Here is a 25,197-nt window from a genome sequence, read left to right as displayed (position 1 = left end):
GGTTAGACAAACTTTCCATTTTCTCCCTACAACTGAAAACAGTTGAGATTGGAATAAACACAAGGTTTGTGTTGAAGCTCCTGAGGTCTCTCTTGGCCTTGATGCGGACCTTTTCCAGCCCACTTTTAAGAATCGAAAAACAACACAAGTCTCTTCGATTCTGTGAATCCTTTTGCTTTATGTATACTTCAATATTTCCAATAAAAAGACATTGTTTTGTACAGTTATGGACTCCAAACAGAGTACATGATGTGAAAACAGACAGAAATTAGACATGTATGTTTTACAGAGAGAAAAACATTCCTGTAGCAGTGAAAGTAAGTGGATCATATATATTTATATAGAACATGTTCTTGCCTGCTTCCACACAGGAGTGTCTCTCTCTGAGAACAGCAACCCACAGAGCCCACAAAGAACCACACCTTAAGGACAACTTTTATATACATTAGTGCCATTATGCTGTACACAGCTTTTTAAATAGCCTGCAAGCTGTCCTTCACTGTGGCTCACCTCAAATGTTTTACATCAACCAGGTGGGACAAGAAAGTCTCAGGACAGCAGGGTCTGAACCTGCTGAGGTGATCTGGGTACCAGGTTCTCAGGGTCTTTGTAGTTGTTTGCTGGGCTGGTCAGCGCGGCGTAGACCTCACTATAGGCTCTGCACACCAGCTCTGTCGACTGACGGAAAATCTGCTCCCTGCAAGAACAGATCAAAGTCTTCAGATTTGTATAATCACGAAACCTGAAGCAGCATGGAGTCGGTCTTTCAGTTCTAATAGTTCTAATCTAATTTAGTCTTCACAGCTCGGCTGTAATTAGTCACTGATAAAGAGCTGGAATAAGTCAGCCATGAGTAAGAATTTGTCCCAATTACTTTTTATGTTCAGTGACCATTGCGTGCCCCCACTGTGTCAAAAACATTGAGTGGCAGTATGTGGTGCACACTGCCATCTATTGATACATACTGGAGCATTAATGAACATGCATCAGGTTTCAGCTATTTCTTCAAAAGCCAATACAACAAAGAAAAGATAATTATTGTGTCTTTCTGAAAAGATCTGCAACCATCTTTTAAAAGGTGAAATAACAGTAGAGTATTCTTTTTTATTTTCTGGATTTCTTTCTTCTCTGTTTCATATCAAATTCAGGTACTTCATACTGATTTCTTTTTCTTTGCTTTAATAATGTAATTTCCTCTGCCAGATGTGTCTGGTCCCTCTTTCATGGCCAATCACAATGGCACAATAACATGTCTCTTCAACCAAATATTACAGCACTAACCAAACAAAAGGTCACTTAAATCTTTTGTTGACAAGAAGGATTGTTTTGATAAATCTCCACAATGATATTTATAAATGTAATATTTGGCCTTTGTCACACATTTTGGTTGCTCTGATTTGTTGTATTTTCTGAAGGATTTTGGTCCGTGCTCATTAACAATGCCCCCCAGAAATCCAAAATGATCTAAGAGGTAATGTCACAACAATTAGTCAATAACAATCAATTATGGGGCACAATTATGTGAATGGTTGTCTGTCTCTGTGTGTCAGCCCCATGATTGACTGGCAATATCAAAAGATGCTCATTGGTTGTTACATCAACGTCACTTGATTATTTTGACGAGGAGTGAGAAGGAAATTAAGGGAGAGCCCAATGAGAGCACATATGATGTATCCCACTCAGACTCTTGACATATATCTTCTTAACTGGCCCACAGAAAACAAAGAGCCTCAGTGAGGTGTACAAAATCTGACTCAAGAGAAAGTGCACTAACACAAAATGTGAAATAAAGAGAGTCTAAAAGTACATTTCTGTTATTTGTAGGCTCCAGGAGTGTTTTCTGAGAGCTGGCGGATGTTTTTGTGTATTTAGGTGAGCAGAGAAGCAGACTTGAGAGAAAACAGGGGAGAGAAAGACAGACAGGAGGAATGATTTCAGGGAACGAGTGTGAGTGAGAAATGGACCAGAAGCTAATTAATGGCGTCCTGCCCATCAGTCCTCCCGTGTCCATTAATAGAGAACATTAACCTGAGGCACAGAGTGCTCCTCAAGCCTGCTGCACTTCCCAGTAAACGTGACTCATAGAAAAAGTCCTCCAATGGAACAGCTGCATAGAGCTAAAAGCTTGTGAATTTTCTGATCAGTAAGACAAATAGCAGTCTAGCGAGCTGCTCTCTTAATGTGTTGCTGGCTTTAGAAAATTTAGCATCCAAACAGGCTGTGTATTTACAGTGCGCATTTTTAAGTGTTTTGTTTGGAATACAGTAATGATCGCATTTCATCTGGGAAACTAATGAATGTTGAAAATAATTAGCTCACTGCCCTGTTCTATTTTTAACACATTGAATATGCACCTTACCCGCTAAAAACAGCATGCAACATTGTAAACATTTCACCTGAAGCCTGAATATTGCATCCATGTAATTCTTTGCCTGAACAGGATTACTGTCATCAATAAAAACAGGAACTCACTTGATGGCTGCACTGAGCAGAAAGTTGAGCTGCGGCATCACGAAAGTGTCAGGCGATGACAGGTACCGATCAAACTGGACCTGTTGTTTACAGAAGAGAGTGAAGAGCAGGTGTGTAGTCATAGTAACTTAGTGATAATTTTCTGCAGTCATACACACAGTTTAACTCACCATTGCTGCTTTGACAGAGGAGTTGTCCATGCTGGGGAGGAGGGACAGAGGACCCTGAAACACAAAAATGAACATCAGCCCTGAATCCAGTTCAGCGTGTAATGAGCAACAACAGTTCAATCTCAGAACCGAACCAAAGCTCAGGAAAGTTTGTGTACAATATGATCCGTTTCATAACACAATCTAAATGAATCTCCTTTTGTATGAAAGTACTGTTACTATGTACTGTTGCCCTGATTTACAAAACTGAAATGGTTTATTTGAATATATTACATTGAGACATCATGATTTGTAAACAGTAGAAATACCCTACCTAAACTCCCATACCCTATCATGTTAACAAGACAAAAACTATACTAGGTAAACACATGACTGACTCTGAACACAACAGCAGGTACCTTTCGGGCAATTAGCTGACACTGATTATCCACAGAGGCAACATTAAGTCAGGCTTAAACGGCTAAATGGCCAACATTAAAAGCAACATTTACGAGGCAGATCAAGGGTCAAAGCTAGAGCGCAGCACCTCAAGGGGTTTTATGGAGATACGGGTGTATTGACAAAATATGAGCGTACAAACTCAGCTGCTAGCTACTAACCACTGTTTTAATCACAGTTTCCTTGTTTTTGACTTATTTGTGAGACGTTATACAGACACAGAGATCTCACAGATCCTCAAAGTTATTTTGGTGGTTGTTTGGGTTTCATGCGGTTAGAATATGGGATGTCCCCGAGCGAAGACAGCCACACTAAATCATTTTACACAAAAGGAACCAGACAAAGGACACTAGAGTTGAGAGGAAATCTGCAAAAAAAAGTGACAGTTTTTGATTGAGTTTGGTGTCAAGCTGCAGCCGCAGAAGAAGAAGAAGAAGAGGAAGGGTGTGGAGTGTCCTCACATGACCCGAGGATTCAGGACTCACATGCTAAACCACAACCATGGGTCTCAGTCAGCATAGTGAGTTACAACGTAGAAGGAAGAATACTGAGTATCAGCTCTCTCATCTGCACAGCACACTTCAGGAGAAGCTAATATATTATAATAGAACATAATAAGATCTGTCCTTCTCTCTGCCCCTTCCTCATCTGAAAATCTGACAGAAATGCTATTATGCACTAATCACTACATTTGTCAAATGGTAATCATAGCGATAGCACTAAACAATACAGGTAGGGCCTATATGCTTTAAAAGGGAACCATTAGGAAGACCAAGAGGAGAGATGTGAGAGAAAATCCACAGATCTATAACTTCATGAGTGAGTGTGTGTGGAATGAAGTGCTTCACCTGTTCAGCACTGTGCTGCTGCACACAGCTGTAGATATAACTCAACCCGGCTCTGGTCAGCACGTAGGATGCCTGCTCGTTGATCAGGGTGTCAAGATGAGCCTCGATCTAGATAACGTTGGAGAGACAGGCTTAAAATCCAGTCCAAGCCTGCACGGTGAAGCAGCGGTACTTGTGGTTAATGGACAACGACTATGCTATTGATAATGAAACTTCCACAGGAGCTCTTATGGTGCTCAGTTATAAAAGAAGGGCTAAAAATAGAGGGATAGATAATGCATTTGAGCATGAACAACAATACATGACGCACACCCTTCTGTGACACAGTAAATCAAATCTTTTTTTTAAATAAAAGATTTGTGCTCTATGGCTTTTAATGGGAGGAAGAAAAATAATTACCTTTTTTAATGAACAATATAGTAGACACTGAGCACTCATGATGAATAACATGAGTATTTCATGATTTAGTTTGTCTAATGTGCACACCTCTAAGGTGTGGTGTGTAATTAGATTCACGTCCTTGACTAAATGTTTTTAAAGGAAAGAGATCATTTTAAAAATGAAATCATCTGATTCAAAAGACCTGGAACTCGAGCATCTCAAGCCTTTTGTCCGTGAACTCAAAGAGAGCCAGCGTAGTCTTCATGACGTACAGCGAGTTGACCATGTAGGTTGCCATGTCAGCAGTGCCAAGGTTGCTGGCTGACACAGTGCACAGCTGAAGGAGGGGATCTAAGATGCAAGAGAGCACCTGAGAGACAAAGGACAACAGAGCCACAAGACAATATGAAATATCACATACACCTGAATTTTTATAGGTTTAATAAACAGTTTTTAATACCTTCAAACCTCATAAATATAACCTATGAAGTGATTTTACTATATTCTATTCCACTATCCTGATCATACTGTGCCAGTGCTTGTTTACCTGAGCAAAGTCAGCCTGGCGGGCATCCAGAGGAACTACAGATGAATCGTGTGAGGCCAGCACCTCCCTGAGGAGGGAGAGGGTCTGAGTGAGGGAGGCTGTGGGTCCAAGGTCTGCAGGTGGCAGCTCCACCTGCACAAACATGACAGGACCAGAGGAACAAAAGTTTAAGTAAATGGCACTAAAAAAAAAAGTTATTCTAGCAGGGGTGAGTTTTGTGTGGACTTTTACCACTGTGACAAGCTGTCCTCATAACATTATCAAAGAATTAAACATCCTAATGAGCAGCATGATACAACTGCACCCTGCTGCTTGTCTGAGCCTCAACTTGATCAAAGTCAGCAGAGCTGTTATAATGAAGAGAGTGTGATTTTATTGGCCTCTGGATAGGCAACACAGAAGTCAGGCCGGCCACCTTTGTGCAACTAATAGAGCAAATTATGAGAAGGCTGTGTTCCTGGTATTAGATGGAATTGACACCAAAACCCTGAGGACCTTCAATGTGATTAACTCTGAGCAACAGGTATAATTCTTGTAACTGATATTGATCAGTGCACAGCCAGCGAGTCATGTGAAAGAGCTTCTGCTCGTGCTGAGGTATATTTGGATGCCAATTTGACTAAACGTTTACAAGACTGCTGCTTTTTGCCAGCTAGCGCCTTTTCAATGCTGCGGCCGGCAGGCCCAAACTGTTTACAAGCACAAGTGAGTCAGAAATAGCCTTGTTGTCTTGGAGGGTTTAGACAAAAAGCTATACACTATGTGTTTTCCAAAATACTGAACTTCTGCACTGTCAATTAAGTCATTTTATGAAAGAACATTGAGAACCGTCTCTAAAAGAAAAACAAGATTTATTTTTCTTCTTCTGAGGTGATTATAATGATTTTGCATCAATAATTTTCTCACAAGTGCACATCATATTATAGAGATGACTAAATTAGATATCAAAGGGTACCTTATCCATCAGCCTGCTTGCATGGAGGCTCAGGCTGTTGAAGAACATCTTTTTGCTGAGGACATGCATCTCCTCCATAGTGATAAGCAGCGAGGCCACACTGGTCCCAATGATAGAACTGAACAAAGATCCAAGAGACGCGTAAGTCAGCTAAGATAGCAACCGATGATGATATACCAGAGATGTTCTTATAACACTATTTATGTTATACTGATTCAGGCACCAATACTTATCATTGGCTGATGCAATTGCAATAACAATTTACAGACATTATTCTAGATTTGACGATGTTGTTGTTTGTTATTTTTACATGGTCATTTATCCATAAGTGCTGGTTTTGGATCAGGGTATAGACGGATGATACTAGTACTTGTAAGTGATGGCATCAGAACAAGTCAATGTTTCACATTAAAAATTGTCATTTTTTAATAAACAAGAGCTGTTTGTAGTCCAAATCTACACTGCCAGTTTTCAATGCAACAGAGGAAAGCAGACAAATATTTACCTAAGGATAAAAAAATCTGAAAAAACAAATCTATCAAAGCCTGTTATGTTAAACAAATGACACAATGGATAATATAAAAGGGTTGCCTTTAAATGTTTTAATGATGGAATCATCATCCTTTGTGTCATTTTGATCGATTGCTATGATGACTCTTAGTTGAGTTTAAGTACCTGCCCCACACACAGAGGCAGCAGGGGAAGGAGAAGCAGCAGCTACATCACCAGCAGTCCAGCTCCTCCACCTCTGACACGTCTAACCCGTCACCCATTATTTTAAAAATCCCTCTGGACAACGTGGAAGCGGGCGGCCCGGGTTCAAATCCGACATGTGGCTCCTTTCCCACATGTCATTCCACACTCTCTTTCTCTCCCTGATTTCCAACTCTATCCACTGTCCTATCTCTACAATAAAAGGCATAAAAAGCCCCAACATAAATCTTGAATAAAACAAGTACCTGATGGTGTGGTGGTAGAATTTGAGCAGGTTTGAGAGTTTGTACAGCAGCACAGCTCCTGGCTCGGCCACTATGACCTGTTCTATCCGAACCTGTGAGACACGTACAGGGTGAGCACATGAGCTGGATATGACAGAACAATGTTTCCATACAACAAAGTCAGTCAGTGTTTGCTCTAAAGGTTCTTAAAGTAATACTGTTGCTCACTTTCAGCGGCCTGCAGACTCCCTCAGTGATGTGCCCGACCACATCCTGCATGTTCTCCTCCACACCTAACCAGAGAGGAAGAAATGTACTGAAATAAAAGGGCTTAATTTATGCATGTATTAGTCTAACGGTTTCATATATTCATGTAAACTCCTGTGCAATCATTTCTTCAGTCCACTTTGTTAGGGCAGCTATTAGTAATCCTATCATTTCAATTAGGGGAAATAAATATCCACACTTTCTGTGTGAAAGAGTTGTTTGTGATTTTTGATCTTATCTTTTGATCTTACTGATCTTAGTTGAGTGTTGAGTTGTTTTTTCATAATTTTGCATTTATTTGTATGTTGTACGATATGGGATTTTTTGGGGCCGAGACAGATATTAATATTAAGAAGAGATAAATCCGACACCAAAATATTGTCCGATATCTTTCTTCGCATTAATTGCATTAATTCTCACATAATTGTTAGAAGTGAGAACATCCCAAAAGGGTCAAAGAATATGAATGTTGTCACTCGATGGCTTGTCTGTTACAATTTAGCATTAAAAAATTAGACTAAAAACCAAAAGTAGACTTTTATCTTCATTGACTTCTAATAGCTTTATTTTAAATCTTAAATAATATGAAAAACTTGAACCTCACTGAACAACTTGCTACATCAAGTATATTCAACAGACGAGCATCAAATAACAAGATGTTACAAAGAAAACGTTCCCTGTGAGGTTAAGATGTTCAGCAGGGGTAAAAGGTGTTTAGAATTGAATGTATGGTATGAATCAGACATGATTGACATCTGGTGACTGTGTAACTTCCAAGAAGGAATCATCATACCTTGCAGAGTGACCTGTTTGAGCAGAGCTTCGAGATGCTCCTTCTCAGAGGCGGTGGCTTGGTGAAGCCAGGCCAGCATGTCCCCAACATACCTGAAAAAACAACCAAACGTGCCGCGTTAATCAGAATGTCAAAGAGAGGGCAAACCCAGGGCTAATCACAGTGACCACAGCTACATCCAGGCATGGGTCATCATGTTTCACTCACCTCACACACAAACACACAGATGGGTTTTATGTTACATAACGGTGGAAAACAGTTAGGTTAAACTCCATCCCTGTGTGTGTGTGTGTGTGTGTGTGTGTGTATGTATGTGTGTTTGTGAGCCTGGGAATGAGTGAGAGGGCATATGGAGGTGAAAAAGAACTTGATGTTCTCAGAAGCGCTGATGCTGCCTATAAAGTGGAGGTGATTTTGTGTTCCACCACATGTGTGGTATTCTGAGAAAAATCTCCCATTTAGCTCCTGGGCACAGGAGAAAGAGGGGAGAGGATGTTCTACAGCAGGAAACACAGACACAATACTTAACAAAATAGACATTTAACATCCCGTTCAATTGCATTTAAGATCTAAGAACCCATTTAAGAAAAGATATTGGAAGTAAATCTAATCCCTTTTTTTATTTTCCTTTATTTCTATCTGTTAATCCTAAAAGCCTCTCGTGGACCGGGGGTGCAAGTCAGTATTTCACTTTAAACACTACGAGCAATGTATCTGGGAGTTGTGCATGCTTAAATGTTACAGCACAGATGAAATGTAAAAAATATTATTAGGGAATAATGACATTTACAGTGACACTAAGCAATAGAAAAAAAAAAGCCTCTAACCATTAATGCCACATTAGTTTGAAGCTCTGTGAAAAAGACTTTTGGTAGGGAAATTCTGAGTTTAATATTTTTTTTTAATCAAACAACTGGAATTCATCCGCTCTGGTTGTTGTTACTATCAAAAAGGTAATTGGCTAATTTAAGCCAAAACTTTGAACCTATCCATCAGGACTGGGCGATGTGGTGATATGGATATTTTTTTCTGGAACTAATTAATAAAATCAGAGTAAGTTCAAAGACAAATCCACACGGGCCAAACACCAAATGTGTTTCATTAACAGTCGGCTGCACAATGTCTACATGGACATGATAAATGTCATTCATATAAACTAAAAAAGGTGAATTGGTAGTTTTACGGAAGACACGTATAATGATATTTTAATGCAAAATAAATGATATCGATATAAACTATATTGTCTTACCCTATATCTTGTTTGACAATATATCGATATACAGTTTTAGGGGATAAATGTGCACATTTGTATTAAGCTAGGCTACACTCAACTCAGACATAAAAAAGAATGCTTGAGTTATTTTATTGATCGCTTCATCGATGTCATCCATTCAGAGTTAAACATCATTTAGACGTTTCTTTGTGGTTCTCTTTTAGTTCTAATGGTTAAAAGTTAGTAAAGTTAAGACCACAAATGGAACTGGTGATTCACCTCATAGGGTCATGTGAATGCATCTCTATGGGGCGAGGCGTTCCTCCGGGCCCCCCGCGAGCGAGGGCGTCAATGAAGCCTCGTACCACCGCACATCTGCGCGTAGTGCCGAACTCATCCAGCGTGTACCTGACCAAACAGAAGAGAGAGGAAAAAAGGCAAACTTCAACTCCCCAACCTCATGTGAAAAGATGGCAGCCTCTGTGTTTTTCATGCAGAGCGTTTGTCGGAGGTCAGACGCTGACACACGTCAACAATGAAGAGCTGCTTTTCCTAAAGGAAAGACTCCGGGGTTGTTTTGATTACTTGGCGGTGGTGGCCTCTGTGACAGACTAAACACAAGATAATTCTGAATTAACATTCCAGGAACGCCAGTCTCGGCTCTCTCAGCCTCAACATCCACAGCCAGCGCTCGACCTTGAAGCTCTTTCTTTGTGGGCACTGAGACAGGTGCATCACGGAGAATGCAGACAGAGAGAAGGAAGTCATGAAAACACATCCTGGGGTAACGTGTGAAACTTCCCTTCGCATGATGTTGTTTTGGACAAAGTTCAATTCCCAGTCAGCTTCAGGAAACCTGTGTAGTGTTGTGCAACCTGTTGTACTGTGTGTGCAAAAAATGTTTTCCTATCCTTAAGTGAATATTACTTTTTATAAATAAAGACATCTAGTGTTTAAAAATGAATCCAATCAGTTTGCTCATTCTTCTTTATTTCCTCTCTTAGTCAGTGCTCTCTCAGCTGGGCATTAGCAGAATTACTCATACAAACACTGGATATTTTCAGAGCACTTGCAGATATTTTTGACCCGATGGTGTAAAATAATACATAAAACATTAGTTATTACTAATCAACCTTTTTTTTCTCTCAAGTATTGAAATATACATAACATTCACTTGTAAGTTGTACTTTTTTAGCAGTACCAGTCAGTATTTACAGATGGAGTTCTTTGTGATGATAACACTTTCACAGTAAGGTTTCAGTATGTCTGCACATGCCTACAGCTGCCCGCTCTGTTGTTTTCAGATGAAGAACCTCCACGTTTGACTCAATGAGAACACAGACACAAGAATCTCTTTAGCTATAGGTCCTAACAGTGTGGGCGAGGATTCTGAGTGCCCACAGAGCCACTTTGTTCTGAATGTTGAGGCTACTATGGTGAATGTCAGTGAGGTGCAGGACCTGCAGCTATTTGGTAAAGATGAGTAAGAAGAATGGTTTTGAAAAGATATTTAGCGAAAGACTAAAGTTTGTATAAATGTGAATACATTCTTTTCCATCCCCTCATTTTAGACACCACTTAAAAATCCGGTACTACACAGGTGTACCTGTTCCTAATGCAATGTACAATGTTATTGAGAAGAAGAAGAATGAGGAGACAGCACATAAAGCAGGTTTTTGAGAGTGTGAGTTTTTCTGTTACTTGTAAAGGACAGGTCGGTCCTGCAGGGCCTCCATGGCTTGAGTCAACACAGGGCTGATATCACAGGACTCTTGAGTCAGTCCTCGACATTCATCTTTGAAGAAGGAAGAATAAAAGGACATTAATGTATCTTCAGGAGTGGGACAGTCTCATATACCTATTTAAAAAGCAGAAATTACTGTGTTGTCCTTGATCTATTTTTCAAGTGGTTCTATGTATGGTTCACCTGAAAGCAAGAAAACATCTGGAAAGACCAAGAACATTTTTCAATCATATCAAATCAAAATGAAATAATGAACAGGCGGGGACCAAACTTATAGACTTTGGGGGAGCAGGTTCATTACAGTCCACGTCTGTCAGATCGGATCCAATGTGGGTCAAAGTATTTGATGTTGCATCAATGTGAAGACAACTGTATGCCTCAATGTTGTTCTCCTACATCACCAACTCAAGAGTGCATTTAAAGAGAACCTTCAAAATATGGACATATCTCTATTCAATTTAGAGAATTTACAAATAATCACATTAACTCACGTGTTTGATTGTACCAGTACTAAAATGATTACTTGATTTGGATATGAAAGCAAATCTAAGCAACATCAGATTACATCCACAGGAGAAATCATGAGGAAGGTTTATCTGTCTTCACTGTATTATTACACCAATAAGGCTTCTGTGATCCAAAGCTTTTATTGACATTTTGATTTCTATGACAACAATCATGGCTAAGATGAGGGAAATTTTGGTTTCTGGTATTTTTTGGTTTAAACTCAAGAGTCAGAGATTATGAGTCACATGTGTCTCCTACTGTGGCCAACGCACGTCATTACTCACACTTCAAAGAGCACTTTTATATTGAGTTGTTGCCGACTGTAGGTAAACTAAACAAAAGAAATCCAACAGCACCATTTTTTTCTTGACAAAACAAGACAGATTTATTAAACTGGTGTTCTTATTAAAAAATGTTCTTAGTTAATTGTCTGAATTGGCAACATTACAACAAGTTCAAGTTCAGTATGGAAGTCTTGCAGAATAAAGGTCAAGGTTTTTCCCCTCAGTGTGCTCATGGTATTAACTGTGTGAACTGTACTCACTCTGAGCCCAGCGGTAGAGCTGCTCATATGATGTCTCCTGTAACACGGCCATCTGCTCCATGATCTCTAACCTGGAACCAAGACAACATGTTAAATACCCATAACCTGCATCATAGTGTCAGATCCCTCACAGTGACGGAAATACCACACCTGGGTGAGCCTTTTTTCCACTTGTCCTTTACACGTTCAGGTAAAAAAAAAATGAATGCCATGAATTTAAGAAGGGTAGAAGAGATGTTTTGTTTATTCTGTCTGTGGTGAAGCAACGAGTCAAAGGAGCGTCTTACCCTGCAGTCTGCTGGTTGGTTCGCAGAAGGATTTTCACATCCTCGTGGATGTGCTTCACTCGACCCAGAGCTTTGAAGAAATCCTGGAAAATGAACGATGTATAAATGAATATATGAAGAGCAGTATGGATTTAGAAACAGAATGTGACTTTCTTTAACAACACATTATAAATTAAAGCTTTTTATTGTAAACATTTGTTGTTGTAGCCAATGAGCATAGTAACAGATCATGCAATTTAGATGGATATGACCATGATAATTCAGAGTTGTGGTGCAACCGATCACAGTTCATCTGTGATGCATTATGATCACCCCCTACAGTTCTGACTGCATGTGAGCCGCAGATCAGAAAATGTATCAGCATGGTGTAAAATAAATGTACTGCTGCTAAATCACTGTGAAGCGTTCTTATGTACTTTTATCGTTGGGGTTTCACACAGAAACAGGCTGTAATGTGGTCATATTTCATCGTGTACGGATACTTTGAATCAAACGATACGTCGACTGTTCTCTTCTCACCGTTTCTGCGTTCATCATGCTCGTATGAGCTTGTGGTTACCAGTGACAACAATCAGTAACTCAATGTTAGCAACGCTACCTCACAGCCTACTGTGGTCTGAAGCTACTGTGGTCTGAAGCTGTAAACTTAGCCAAACAAACTCTGTTAGAGAGCGCTGTTGTCGGATATAGATCGAAGATATAGACCCTAAACGCGTGCTCTGTGTTTGCTGTATTGTCTAACTCATACATCACACTCTGCACAAGCAGCCAGTGACATGCTCACATTCCACTTAGTGATGAGTGTGTGTGCCTGTGATATGTGTTTGACATTGTCAAAAGTCATGAGATAAAACCTTGTTTTCTTTGCAGACTACAGAAAACTTGTTATTGACAGAAACATTTCTATCATGTGTTTGTAATGTTGATTTTCTGATGAGAAAACAAAATCTGTTGTTGAAACAAAGTAGATTTTTAGGATAAAGTGTTTTAAGATTTTTAAAACACTTTCTAAATAAAGATAGAGTTCAGGTTTATCTAACGGCTTGTGTTATTGCGATTGGCTTTGTTGTGTATTTAGTACTAAATTCTGAGATCCGATCTGAACACTGAGGTTTGTGGTCCACTGCACCTCTGTTCCAGAGCGGGGTTATTTCACATTTATAATGTTGGCAGAGGGAGAAGATTGATCACTCTTAAATGAGAGGATATAGATAATGAAGCCTTTAACATAAAAAACTAGAGGCAAAGAAAGCTACAGCCCAATGGCCGATGTTAAATTGTGTCTGTACATCCTGTGGATGCAGAGGAAAGGACTTTGGACATGATTGAATTTGTTAGTAGACCTTATATAAGAGATTACCTCAGTTATGGATGCATCCCTCGCCCCCCGCAGTATGGCCATCTCCTCAGTAGAAAGCTGGAACTTGTCAAGAAAAGCCTGAGCAACCTGAGCTCTCACCTCAAGACGATGACTGAGAAAGAGAAGGGACAAATAAGACCAATCTTTTTAAGAATACAAGATTTGATGGATTTGTGTTATCAGCTTGATATTACAATTTAATAAATTAGAACACACTGGTTTTTATTTTTTCAATCAAATGTTTCTGGATGTATTTTCAACTATCTGTTCAGTTTGTATTTTCAAGTGTCAGAATTTTATTTTATTTTTTAAACTTTCATGACAATTAATTATTTCCCTTGGAAATGCTGAGCATTGTGGGTAAAAGACTGTCTTTAATCCACAATGCTACAACAAAACTAAGTTACAAAGAATACTTTTCTGTTTTGCAATTGAGTTTCTGTTCAGTTCAGCTGGGTCTTTGTTTTGTCTCTCTTCAAGGCCCTTTGTTTTTTATTTAAATCTTTTCAGACTTATCTTTTTGTCTTTCACTCTCGAGTTTATCACTGTTTTTGTCAGCCTCCTTGTGCTTTCTTTTCTTTTTCTTAAAATAAAAGACCTGTCAGTGTGGAAACTGTGGTGAAAGTTTTATGCTCCTATTTGGATGTTGTCAACAAGATGTAATGTTTTACGTCTCACAGCAGATGGCAGTCATACTCCACACACACTTAAACACACAAACACACCTTTGCTCACAGTGAAGACAGCGTGGGACAACAAGGTGTGACAGAGTAAAGATATCATGTGCAGCAGTGGGAAAATATAAAACAGCAGATAACAGGAGAAGACAAGAGAAACAGGAAGAATGCTGAGCCGGATACTGGCCAGGTTTTGTACCTATCAATAACAGCAGACTGATAACTATCAGTGTCACTATTAGTGTCTCTATACAATAGTGGCCATGGCAACCAGCCGGGTCAAACAGGGAACTCTATCACGGGATAGCAAAACAAGAGCGAGGCCTCCCACTGTCCCATGTTACCATCCAAACCAGCCCGTCTAAATTCTCTCCGTCTGTCTGAGAAGACAAGGCTGGGTCACTAAATCACCGGCTTGTTTATGTGGTGGAGACAAACCCAACATTTATCTGACCATTGTCTCTCACACGGCTGTTAGCACTGCTCAGCCAGCTGAAAGTAAACGGTTGTAAATCTGTTACAGGATTCTATCATTTAGTATTTCTCTGGGCAGCTCAGCCAGTCTCACAGGAAGGAGCTGGAGGCCACAGTGCCATTGACGTGTTGAGATTTTGTAACGAGAAACAAACTGCTTGGATGGACAAACACCTGTAATTCAATGCAGATAGGCTTGTGTAGCGTGTTTCCCTTCATAGGAGCACAGCAGCCCTCCCTATTCTTAAATAAAGGCGTTTCGAAGATGGAGATTATCTACAAGAGGCAAGTCAGTCCATCATTAAGTTTTCTAATTATAGAAAACTATTTAGATTGTGTTAAAGAGGATAATTACATCTTGTCGACTGAAAGGTACCTGTCATTGCCCACCCTGCACTTGTGTGCAAAATTCCCACTAAACTTTAGTAGAGGAGAAAATTGACGGAGAATAGATTAAATTAGAGAGAGAAAACACATTGTTCTACTGGGAGATAACTAATTAAAACAAGAGGCACTCGAGTTACCTGCTCCCCCACTGCAATTACAGTGATGTGCAAAATAACTAGCTATGATAATGTGACCATTAATTATACTGAGGAACGTATAAAGTAAGAACATATTTCCATTTAACATGCTTGCCTTCACACAACACACGAGCAACATAAATGTGAAATACGTAAACTCTTAGTAGAAGCTATAGCGGTGTCAAGACAGTGGATTTATCTCTTATATGCAAATTAATGCGGCAGGATAAAACAAAAGTCTAATTGGATCATCTGTTCTATTGTGAGGAACTGCGGTGAAAAGGCAGGACTCTTGTTTTCATCTAAATCTGTCGACCTAGTATCTTCACAGAAGTGGGAAAACAGACACCTTAGAATAGACAAAAAGGCCAAAGTAGATTCACTACATCGATGTCCGAGGAATCATAAAAGCTTCAGTCACAACAGTTGGCGCCTTTAGGTGTTCACAAAGTTCACAAGAGTTGATTTCAATCATGTTCTATTTATGACTTTATGAAGAAAAATTCCAAAACTTACTTTTAAAAATTGTCTCTCAATCACTCCTCACATTACAATTTGGGTGGAACCAGCCGCTCAACTGGCAATGACATTAAATATTTAACCATAGAAAAATTAGCTCATGACTGCTATTTCAAGGCCGCATTAGTTCACATTGTCATAATCATTGGTGTTTCTGTTTATGAAAACATTGAAATGCGTAGATTTATAGGAGCACCAGCAATAAAAACCTCACTCACATGTCAAACTTTCCAACAAAGTCACCTCTGGAAAAAAAGACCTGCCCCCCCCACAATCTCTCATTTCAGTCCGGGAGTGACAGACCTGTTCCTCCAGGATGTAAATCACAACAACAGACAGGCTGCACACGCCTGTACAAGGCGAGGAGAGGTGGGATTGTGGGAGCTGTAGCAGCAGAACAACGGATGGCGAGGGAACAGTTGAGCAGCAGGATCGTTTTCTACAGCGCTGTCAGGACATGACACATTCTTCTCCAGACTGCAATTACCGAATACCAGAGAGACAACATACTGGAGTGGATTGGTAACACCACACTGCAAAGACAAGCCGCTGTAGAGGCACTGGGCCGATAGTTCAGAGGAAAGCTACTCATTGATGTAGGCTGGTCTTGGAGAAAGCCCAACAGTGCCAGAGTTAAATTAGATCCAGTTAACTTAATATGACATGATGGGATGACTCCAAAATTAAGAGTATGTAAAGATTTCTCTAAAAGGCGTCAACATTTTGGATACTTTTCAATACCACGTACTTTAAAACGATACAAACTCTGTTGTTTTCATTTATGATAGTATTGAAAGGTACAGTATAGTAAAAAAAACAGATATACAGTAATATGTAACTCAAATCTATGTGAGTAAAAGAGAGAGACAGAGAGATAGAGAGAGAGAGAGAGAGAGAGAGAGAGAGAGAGAGAGCGAGAGCAGCAGTTGTTGATTGACAATGACAAAGTAGAGAGAAAGTGTTGCCTGAATAATGGGATATACAATTGTAATTGATTTAATATTTTAATTAGGTTTTTTGGAAGGCATCTCGAGACCATCACTTTGGGAACGACTGCTCTGAAGAATTTCTAAACATGTCCACCCCTCTGCAAAAAACATTCAGGACGGTGCCAGATTGTGTTTGTTTGCTGCCTAAATTGTGCTTCTTCCTGCACACTGCGTGTTTCTCTGCTCTCTGCCCTCCGTCACAGCCACTACACCACTACCTGTTCTCATTCACACGTCCGCAAATACCAACATTGTGAGTCCTTTCAGCATCTCATCAAGTGCACAAGTTAAGTTAATGTTTGCTGCAGACAGCTCAAGATCAAAGGAGAAAGACAGCGACGTCACCTGGTCCTAATGTGTTTTTCTATCAGTCCCGACCAGCAGACTGTTGAGAGGGAGCTGCACACCACTGCACAAATGCTGACGCCATCAAATGCCCTAAATAAGAAGATTAGAAAATATAGACCAAGAGCAAAACCCCAGCACCCCACACTTCATCTGGATTATTAATGACAACCAAGAGGAAATCTTTTACTTTGGGTATACATTATTTTTAGATGTTCAGTGACCCTGAAGTCAATAATAAGCACATCAACCTGACCAGGCGTTCCTGTTTTGCTTTGGTATTGACACAGGTATCAATATTGTTTGTTTTGTAATAGTATCCTATCAAAGTTCAAACTTTTCTGGTACCCTGACCTCTCTACTTCCTCTCTTCATTTCTGTGTCTGCATGTGCGCACCACTTTCTCAACTAGGCCACTGGATTTTGTCTGAAGAACAGAAGTCAGTTAAAGTGGTACAGCACACGTATTTGAACTATTCAACATCTGAATGAAGTGACATACCAATCCTGGCAACAACATTGATATTACATGCCAGATCATAAAATCAGCGTTTCCCCGAGTTGAAAATGATGTACTGTTTTAAATCAGCTCTGAACTCTGCAAGGCCAAAGCTGACAAACAGTCACCCAGCTGAGACTAATCTGCATCATAAAATTTATATAAGAAGAGAAACGTTAACGCCCTCTTATCAATGTCACAGAGGAGAGGAAAACACCTCGCTCACACATCCAGGCCCCCCTCTCCACTTTATAGCATTTTCCCTAATTATGCAGCGGGTGGAGTCGGGCTCAGACTTGAGGGTAAAGTGACCCTTCAAGCGATATAACAGAGCACAGTCTCATTAACAGCTTTGTCAAACTGTAATAGTGAAACTATTGATCACGTCTGTTAAAGGGCCTTACAGAGCTGAGCTACTGGAGCACTTAGAGTTTTACCAGTGAATTAGATTTTTTAAATGTATGAGCTTTTATTCAGAGTTTAATATGACTTCTATAAATGGTTGACAGCTCACATTTCATCTGAAAACAGACTGAGAAACATACTGGAACTAAAGAATATCCTCTGCCACGCAGAAGTTGTAAACAATGTGAGTTGATTTTCTATTAAAAACTATTAGGGGCAATTTCAAAAGGCCTGCATGGAAATTTGGCATTCACAAAGCTGTTGGTTAGCCACACACCAGTGATCACAGAGCCCGGTCACAGCCGGTCACATCACACAACACAAAGGCATTCTCACAGCCTTACCCTCATTAACAGCCAGCAGGGCCTCAATGAGGCTCAAGTGTCATTTTACACAGGTTGTCATTTACACTGTGAACGTCTCTGATTGTTCTCTTGACGGCTTCAGAGAATTTCAATTACCCAAACAGAAGTCATTCTGAAAAGATGTGCTTCATTTTTAGGAAACAGTGTGGATAAAAAACCCCCAGGTTTCAAGTCTGATAACTCAAGTGCTGTCTGAATTATTTTGACAAAGTTGAGTGGTTGCCAGAGCCAAATGCAGGTAAATCCTAGTTATGGTTATTATATTTATCTACATTATTCTTTAACAAGCAACCAAATAGTTGAAATAGAACTAAACAAACAGCCAGTCCTGTTCATCTCCAGCTAACTGTGACACACCGTCAATTCAAACATCCGTTTGGGAGGTGTCTCAACTTGTTCAGCAGATAACATGTCACGCGAAGGCAAAGATCACATAGTGCAGGGCAGGTGGGGAGCATTACGTTTCATTAAGGAACAACACACAACACTAATTTACCGCTCCTGCTGACAGCCACTTTGAACACAGCCAGCCCCAAACAAAGAGCAGCGCGTCTGAAAGGCGACAGACAAGCGCAGGTCATTCACTCTCATTGGCTCCCCTTTTCAGCCTCTGCGACTACACGCTGTAAGCAATACGCTGTTTCTTTCAGTTTCATTAAAGCTGGCAAATGACACGGTGACACTGGCAGATAAGATAGCAAACAGCTCATGACAGGCCTGCTCTGTCGGTAAATACACATCAGGGGCATCTGCAGAGCTTTGAAAGACTGTACTCTCTCATCAGAGCTCCCCTATTAGCACCAAATGTGGGATTGTGCAGCAAATGTAGCACTGTTATAATGCATGTCAACAAGGGAAGAATAAAAAAAAAAAAAAAAAGGTGGCTCCAGATTGCAGAGTACTCTGTGACCTGAAAAGACAGAAGCGGTGTGGTGCAGTGGGCCGAGTGGCGGGTGGCTGAAGGAGGACAGCTTGACTGCACACTTCCCCTGGCAGCTCTTCAGAGACCAAATAGCTAAAGACAAGGTCAAAGCCCAGTGTGAAGACAATATCCCATCTGGCTGTGAGGTCATTGTGCTTCAGCGAATGAAAATGTCATGCAGATGGACAGCAGGTCCCAGTGGAACCACTGTGCAAAGACAGAGAAAAAGCAGGGGGCCACTCAGGGCGGCATTCATGTAAAACCTCTGACCGCTTACCTCCAACAGGACCCTGCACATAGCGATATGACTGATATTAAATCACTTTCTGAGCACTGGTGGCTTTATCCCCACTGGTGTCTTTCACTGCTCTCAGACTCTGAGCTTCATCGCCTTCATTTTCCAATCTCGCTCCCTACACTCCTTTGTCACCTTGTCGTCAAGGAGGTCCTGAAACTGCGCCAGCCGAGCATAGAATTGAGGCGGCACACAACAGCAAGAAAGCTGTCTTATGCCAGAAAATTTACATCATCTTCGCCCCCGCCTCTATGTCACATCAGAAGGTCACTGAGTGCTGGGGTCACAGTCGCCACAAATGCTAATGAAACCCAACCCAATCCTCAGCGTTCAGAGCAGAGGACAGGATATTTCATTTTCACACGTCTGTCATCACCCTGCAGGCCAAAATTCACAGATTAATGACACCTAAATTATTTTATTGGCAGCCTTTCAACTAAAAAACATCCATCAGTAGTAAGAGTTGCAGCTGGGTGAAGATGCTCCAACAGGCTCCACTCTACTCGATGTCATGGGGAGCTGTATAAATTGAATCTGCATATTTGATGGCTCTTAATATGTGTTGTCAGCAAATCTCAATGCACACACTCAAATACAAGAACACGCTGATGGGCTGCTCTTCGGTTTAAACGCTTGGCTTCAATGAGATCAGGGAGCATCGCAGTGTAAATAGAAACTACTTTGATGTTTATCTGAAGACCAAACATCACAGGACATGGAGAATAGAACAAATGAGGCTCCATTTAAATGACTGCTCCCCTCCTTATGCAAAAAGACAACTTCAGGAGAAATATTCATCAACCTCATGAATCATTTATCCCTCCTCATCAAAAATAAAAAATATGCTTGCCAGCTCCTCTTTCCTCATGCCAAACTCTCTGACTTCTGACACCAAAGAGAAGCTGCATTTCACAGACTAGAAGTGAACTTTAGTGTAACTTAGCAGCTCATGTATGTATTTGTGAAAATAGTTTAAACTATCAATAAATGGTTTTAGATGCAATGTTTAGTTCTTAATAAACTCATTTGATTGATAGCTGTCGAGTAAAACTACTTGGATACAAGTAAGTGCTAGTTATATAAAGATGTCTCACTTTCCAAATAACATTGTTGCTATAAAAGCTATGACATGCAAAGTGGGTCATCTTGTTCCTGCTGTTCTTTTGGATTGAAGTGGGGTTTTTTTTTTGTCAGGAAACCTACCTTAAGAGAAAAAGAAGTAATTTCTCTGTTAAAATAAGACACCAAAGAGAGGGAAATGATGGCGTCTGGCTTTGGACAGATGTAGATGCCTATCAGGGGCGATGTATGATGAGGTTTCTGTAGCCTCAGAAAAGATACGTGGAGAAAATGAAGATATGAGCTATCTTTGAACTTTTTGCAGCCAATTTATCATCTGCTTCTTATTTACATTTGATGACTATTTCATTAAAATTGGTCTGGAGTGTCTTGATCAACAGGCGAGCCATTCTGAAAACAAAACTTGATCTATGTGATCCAATAAGAAGGATCAATAACACTTTCTTTCAAAAACATTTTTTTTTTCATTTTGATTTAACACTGAAGTGTTTAGGAAGAAAATATATGTCTGTACATCTTTAAAACACAGATGACCACTCTTTCTAAGTGCTTTCATAATCCCTTTCAGATCCAGTGTGTCAAGATAGGTGATATCAAGTCCTCTTTTCTCAACGTTACAAAGGGAGTTCCCCAAGGTTTAGTGCTTGGAACAGTGCTGTTAACAATTTATATAAATTACATTACCACTTCATTACACAATTGTATTCTCCATCTTTATGCGGATGACACCGTCCTTTATACTTCTTCCAATACCATTCATGATGCAACTCTCAAATCTGTAGCGAGCATTTAACCTTCTACAAAACCATCTGCACAAGTTGAAACTGGTCCTGAAATGTGTAAAGACTAAACGGATGACATTTCAAAATTCAAGGCATATTGTTTATAGCAGTGTTTAAATTCCACCTGACAATAATACAGTAATAGAGAGCGTGCACTATTTTAAAAATCTTGGTATCTGGATAGATTAAGAACTTACTTTTTCGATACAAATTGGAAATCTTTTCTCTAAACTAAGACAGAAACTGGGCTTCCTTCCTTTTTAGAAATACATTTTTCTTCCCTTTATTCACTGGGAGAATAATTATAGAAGCAGTTGTCCTTTCTTAATGTGATTATGGGGATGCTATCTATGGCCACGCAGCCAGTACAACTTTAAAACTGAGAATGCAGTTTATCACTTTGCACTGAGATTAATTTCTGGAGACAGCTACAGTATGGGACACATTATTGTCTTTTGTACCAAAATAGGCCGGTCTGCTCTAACAATAAGGACAGATCGGGACCTTTATCTATTTATTCATAAAACGCTTTATAAACTACCTCTGTATCTCCCAACTTTGTTTTCTTTTAAAAAAGGAGGCCATTCATGGCTCACCCCTAAAGTTCCCGAAATCCATACAGAGTTAAGAAGATCTGCTAAATTTTTAAGATAACCACATTAATAACACTGAGACAATTCAAAGTTATAATTAGTCAAATTTAGAAAGTGTGCAGGAGTTTGTCTGCATATTTTGTACTGTAAATGAAAAACAAGAAATGACCCAATATTGGGTGCCAAGGAATTCTGTCTTTGACGCTGTGGTAATGAAACAGGTATCAATAATGGTTTCTGGTATTGTGACAGCTCTAGAACTAGATGCACTACTTTCTGACAAACCATACATTGTTAGTTTACAGAAAGAAGTATTTTTTTTATTTTTTTTATTTAGATTTTTGCATTTTGGAAGCATTTAGGGGGGCACAGCAAATATGTAAACCCTTGACTGTTGGATTCGTGTATTTTCAGAAATGTCTCACAAATCAAAGTGTCAATCAGTAGTAAGAGTGACTTCTTATCATACAAAAAACGTAGACATTTTATTGCATTTCTACCGTATTTCACATGAACCTGTGTATGACATGTGTCAAGATTCACTCTGTACAGTAACACACACACACATCCAAACACAAACTAAATGTTTAATGTAGAATCTACTCACTTTTCTCCCTGCAGCTTGTTGGTTTTTACTATGAGGTCTTGAGTTTGCTCCTTTGCAGCCTGTTGGAGAAAAGTAACTTCATTTTAAAAGATGGTCAAGCTTCAAGTAATGTTCTAAAAAAATAATACAAAAGGAATACTAATACAAAGCTCACATAAATATACCCCACTCTATTGTTGATATTTACTCTTCTGTAAATAAACGTAAAACTGGGGGATTTCTAAATGGGGCACACAGATGATACACTGTACCTTTAATGTGCTTGTCATTTCTTCACAACACGTGCTCATCGCCTGGACATCTTCATTAACACTTTCAAGCTCCTATCGGGAATGTAAAGTGAAAGTTACAACAGTATTGAGATAACACAGTTCACATATAAGCTGGTGAGTACCTTGGTTAGATCTCACGTTTCCAGTTCCCGCACTAAAGCCTTTTGCTGCTAAATAATTATCAGTAAACGAACTGAACCACTACAGCAACTGCATGTGAATATTCATTTCACTTATTACACACTTATCTGCTGTTCTTGGGGTAATAACCTACCTCTTTTACTTCCTTAAATATCCGTGCAAACTCCTCATTGATCCCCAGGCTTCGTCTCTCTATGTCTCCGCGAAGATTTCTCCTGGTGCGCAAACTGTTCTCAGTGAAGAACACAGAGAGCGCCTTTAGGGCCTCCAGCATCTCCTGAAAGCACAAAATGGAAATCACATTGCAAGTCAGCCGTGGTGCCTGCGACAAGTTAACCTTGCAGTCAAATGAATGGAGCTAAAATGAAGCATAGGGTGCGTACAGAGGTCTTTTTGTAACGTGAATTTACCCTCGTTCAGAATAAGTTACACTGTGATTCAGAAACCTCTCATCACTATACAACCAGGCCCTGAAAATAACGGACAAAAAACCTGTCCGCTGGCATCACTGTCACATACTGAAAAAACACAATCTACTCAGTTTTGAGAGTTTTATGCACTTATGTTAAATGTATCAACAATCTGGCCCCTGAGCCTCTCTCCAGATATGTTTGAGAACAGGACGGAAACAGGGTAACGAGAAGCGCTGTGAATGGAGACTGTAGCGTACAACATCGTAGATCTACGTTTGGTCAATCAGCCTTCTCCATCAAAGGCTGCAAACTCTGGAACACCTTAAACACCTGAAATAAAATGAATGTCCGACTTCAAATCTTTTACAAAACAGGTGAAATGCTGGCTCAAAGCAAGCCAGAGCTGTACCCACTTTTAATTAATATCTTCAAACTTTATTTTAAACTGGTTTATAACATTTGTATTGTTGTACATGTATTTTAATGTATCCTCATATCGTGTTATGGGGTTTTATGTAACTGAATGTTGTACATTTTAATCTGTGTGTTTACACAAAGGCCCAACTGGGGACACGAGTTGGAAATTAGCACTAGCTGTATACTCTTCATGCAGCACATCAGTTTCATGCTTTGTATTGAAATTATGTTAAATTGCATTGTCCCTATTAAATAACTAAATTCAAATTATTTGATAAACCCCTGATACCCTGCAGTAACTCAAAGGCACGATAAACTGAGAAAGGCCAGAACAGGAATAAGATATACTTTATTCATCCCAGCAGGGAAATGTAGGTGTTCCTGCAGCCAGCATGCATACAAACACACAACACAACACATATATACATACATACAAACACACAACACAACACATATATACATACATATCCCACCCATACAAAAAAACATGAGCCCACAACAGATAGCCAGGATAAAAAAAAAAGTGGTATGGATGGTCCATGTGCATAAGTAGCTGTTACTCATAGATAACAGTACAAAATACTAGCTCTGCCAGTGCATAGTATGATAGATAAATAAAGAATTATTATTAAAAAAAAGCAGTAAAGTGTGCAAAAATACAGTTTGATATGTGCAGCTCAGAATTGCATGCACCTCGGGGATGCATCTTTTATTTCAGGGGGGGCGACAGCAGCAAGATGCAAGCGTAATTTTCTTTTATGAGTAATTGTTTAAAAACGTCCTTTACCACAACTGATGCGGTAAATGAACACAATAGATCCACTGGGTGAAGATAATATGACAGAAGGGCGTAATCAGTGATGTGCAGGAAGCAGCCTGCAGCCTTTAGCTCGTATTAGTTAGCCGACAACAGGCAGAGAAAACGTCCTCTCACCTTGTCGTTGTCGAGCCTCGTCTCCAGTATTTTGTTGAGCTTTCTTGAGAGCGGGTTATTGACTTGAGAAGGCGCGTTGGGGTTCTGTATTACAGTGGAGCTATCGTGGGACATTTCTACCTTTGTATCAGCCATGGTTGCGCACAAACTGCTCCACGTCAACTTTCTGAAAGATGTTTTGGTCCGTCTGGAATTACCGTCCGGTCGTTTTTTTGAGATTCCAAACCGATATAGTGTTCCGCTTTGTGCGGTAATTCAATTTGTTGGAAATACAGTTTTGTTTATCACGTGTGATAAGTCACAAAAGCATGTTGATACTAATAAATGTGAGGGCATCAAGTACGTGTCATGGATTTTCTACAAAGGCAATAGGATAATGGTTTCCAAGTCGTAGGCTACCTGAAAAGGTAGAGCAGTGGGTCTTTGAGTCAGTTTATTGAGTCTTTTAAAAGACAAGAGATACGAGATCAACATTTACAT

The 25,197-nt window shown here is 39.8% G+C and overlaps 1 protein-coding gene across 1 annotated transcript; it reads right to left on the bottom strand.

The window, feature by feature from the left end:
• Positions 1-158: 158 nt before the first annotated feature.
• cog6 (component of oligomeric golgi complex 6) lies at positions 159-24,910 on the bottom strand. The gene is made up of 19 exons (XM_065960594.1): positions 24,718-24,910; positions 23,087-23,230; positions 22,792-22,863; positions 22,541-22,599; positions 13,465-13,576; positions 12,105-12,187; positions 11,818-11,888; positions 10,724-10,817; positions 9,302-9,430; positions 7,810-7,901; positions 6,978-7,042; positions 6,771-6,862; positions 5,812-5,929; positions 4,857-4,988; positions 4,512-4,679; positions 3,929-4,036; positions 2,643-2,696; positions 2,473-2,552; positions 159-697 (listed from the first exon to the last, which is right to left on the bottom strand). Exons 1-19 carry the CDS (start codon positions 24,850-24,852, stop codon positions 550-552), a joined length of 1,956 nt encoding a protein of 651 aa, XP_065816666.1. The 5' UTR covers positions 24,853-24,910; the 3' UTR covers positions 159-549.
• Positions 24,911-25,197: the final 287 nt, after the last annotated feature.

Source organism: Labrus bergylta, chromosome 11 (assembly GCF_963930695.1).
Source record: "Labrus bergylta chromosome 11, fLabBer1.1, whole genome shotgun sequence".
Classification (NCBI taxonomy): Eukaryota; Metazoa; Chordata; class Actinopteri; order Labriformes; family Labridae; genus Labrus; species Labrus bergylta.
The sequence above is the reverse complement of the archived record's forward strand: the minus strand, read 5'-3'. Positions and strand labels throughout refer to the sequence as shown.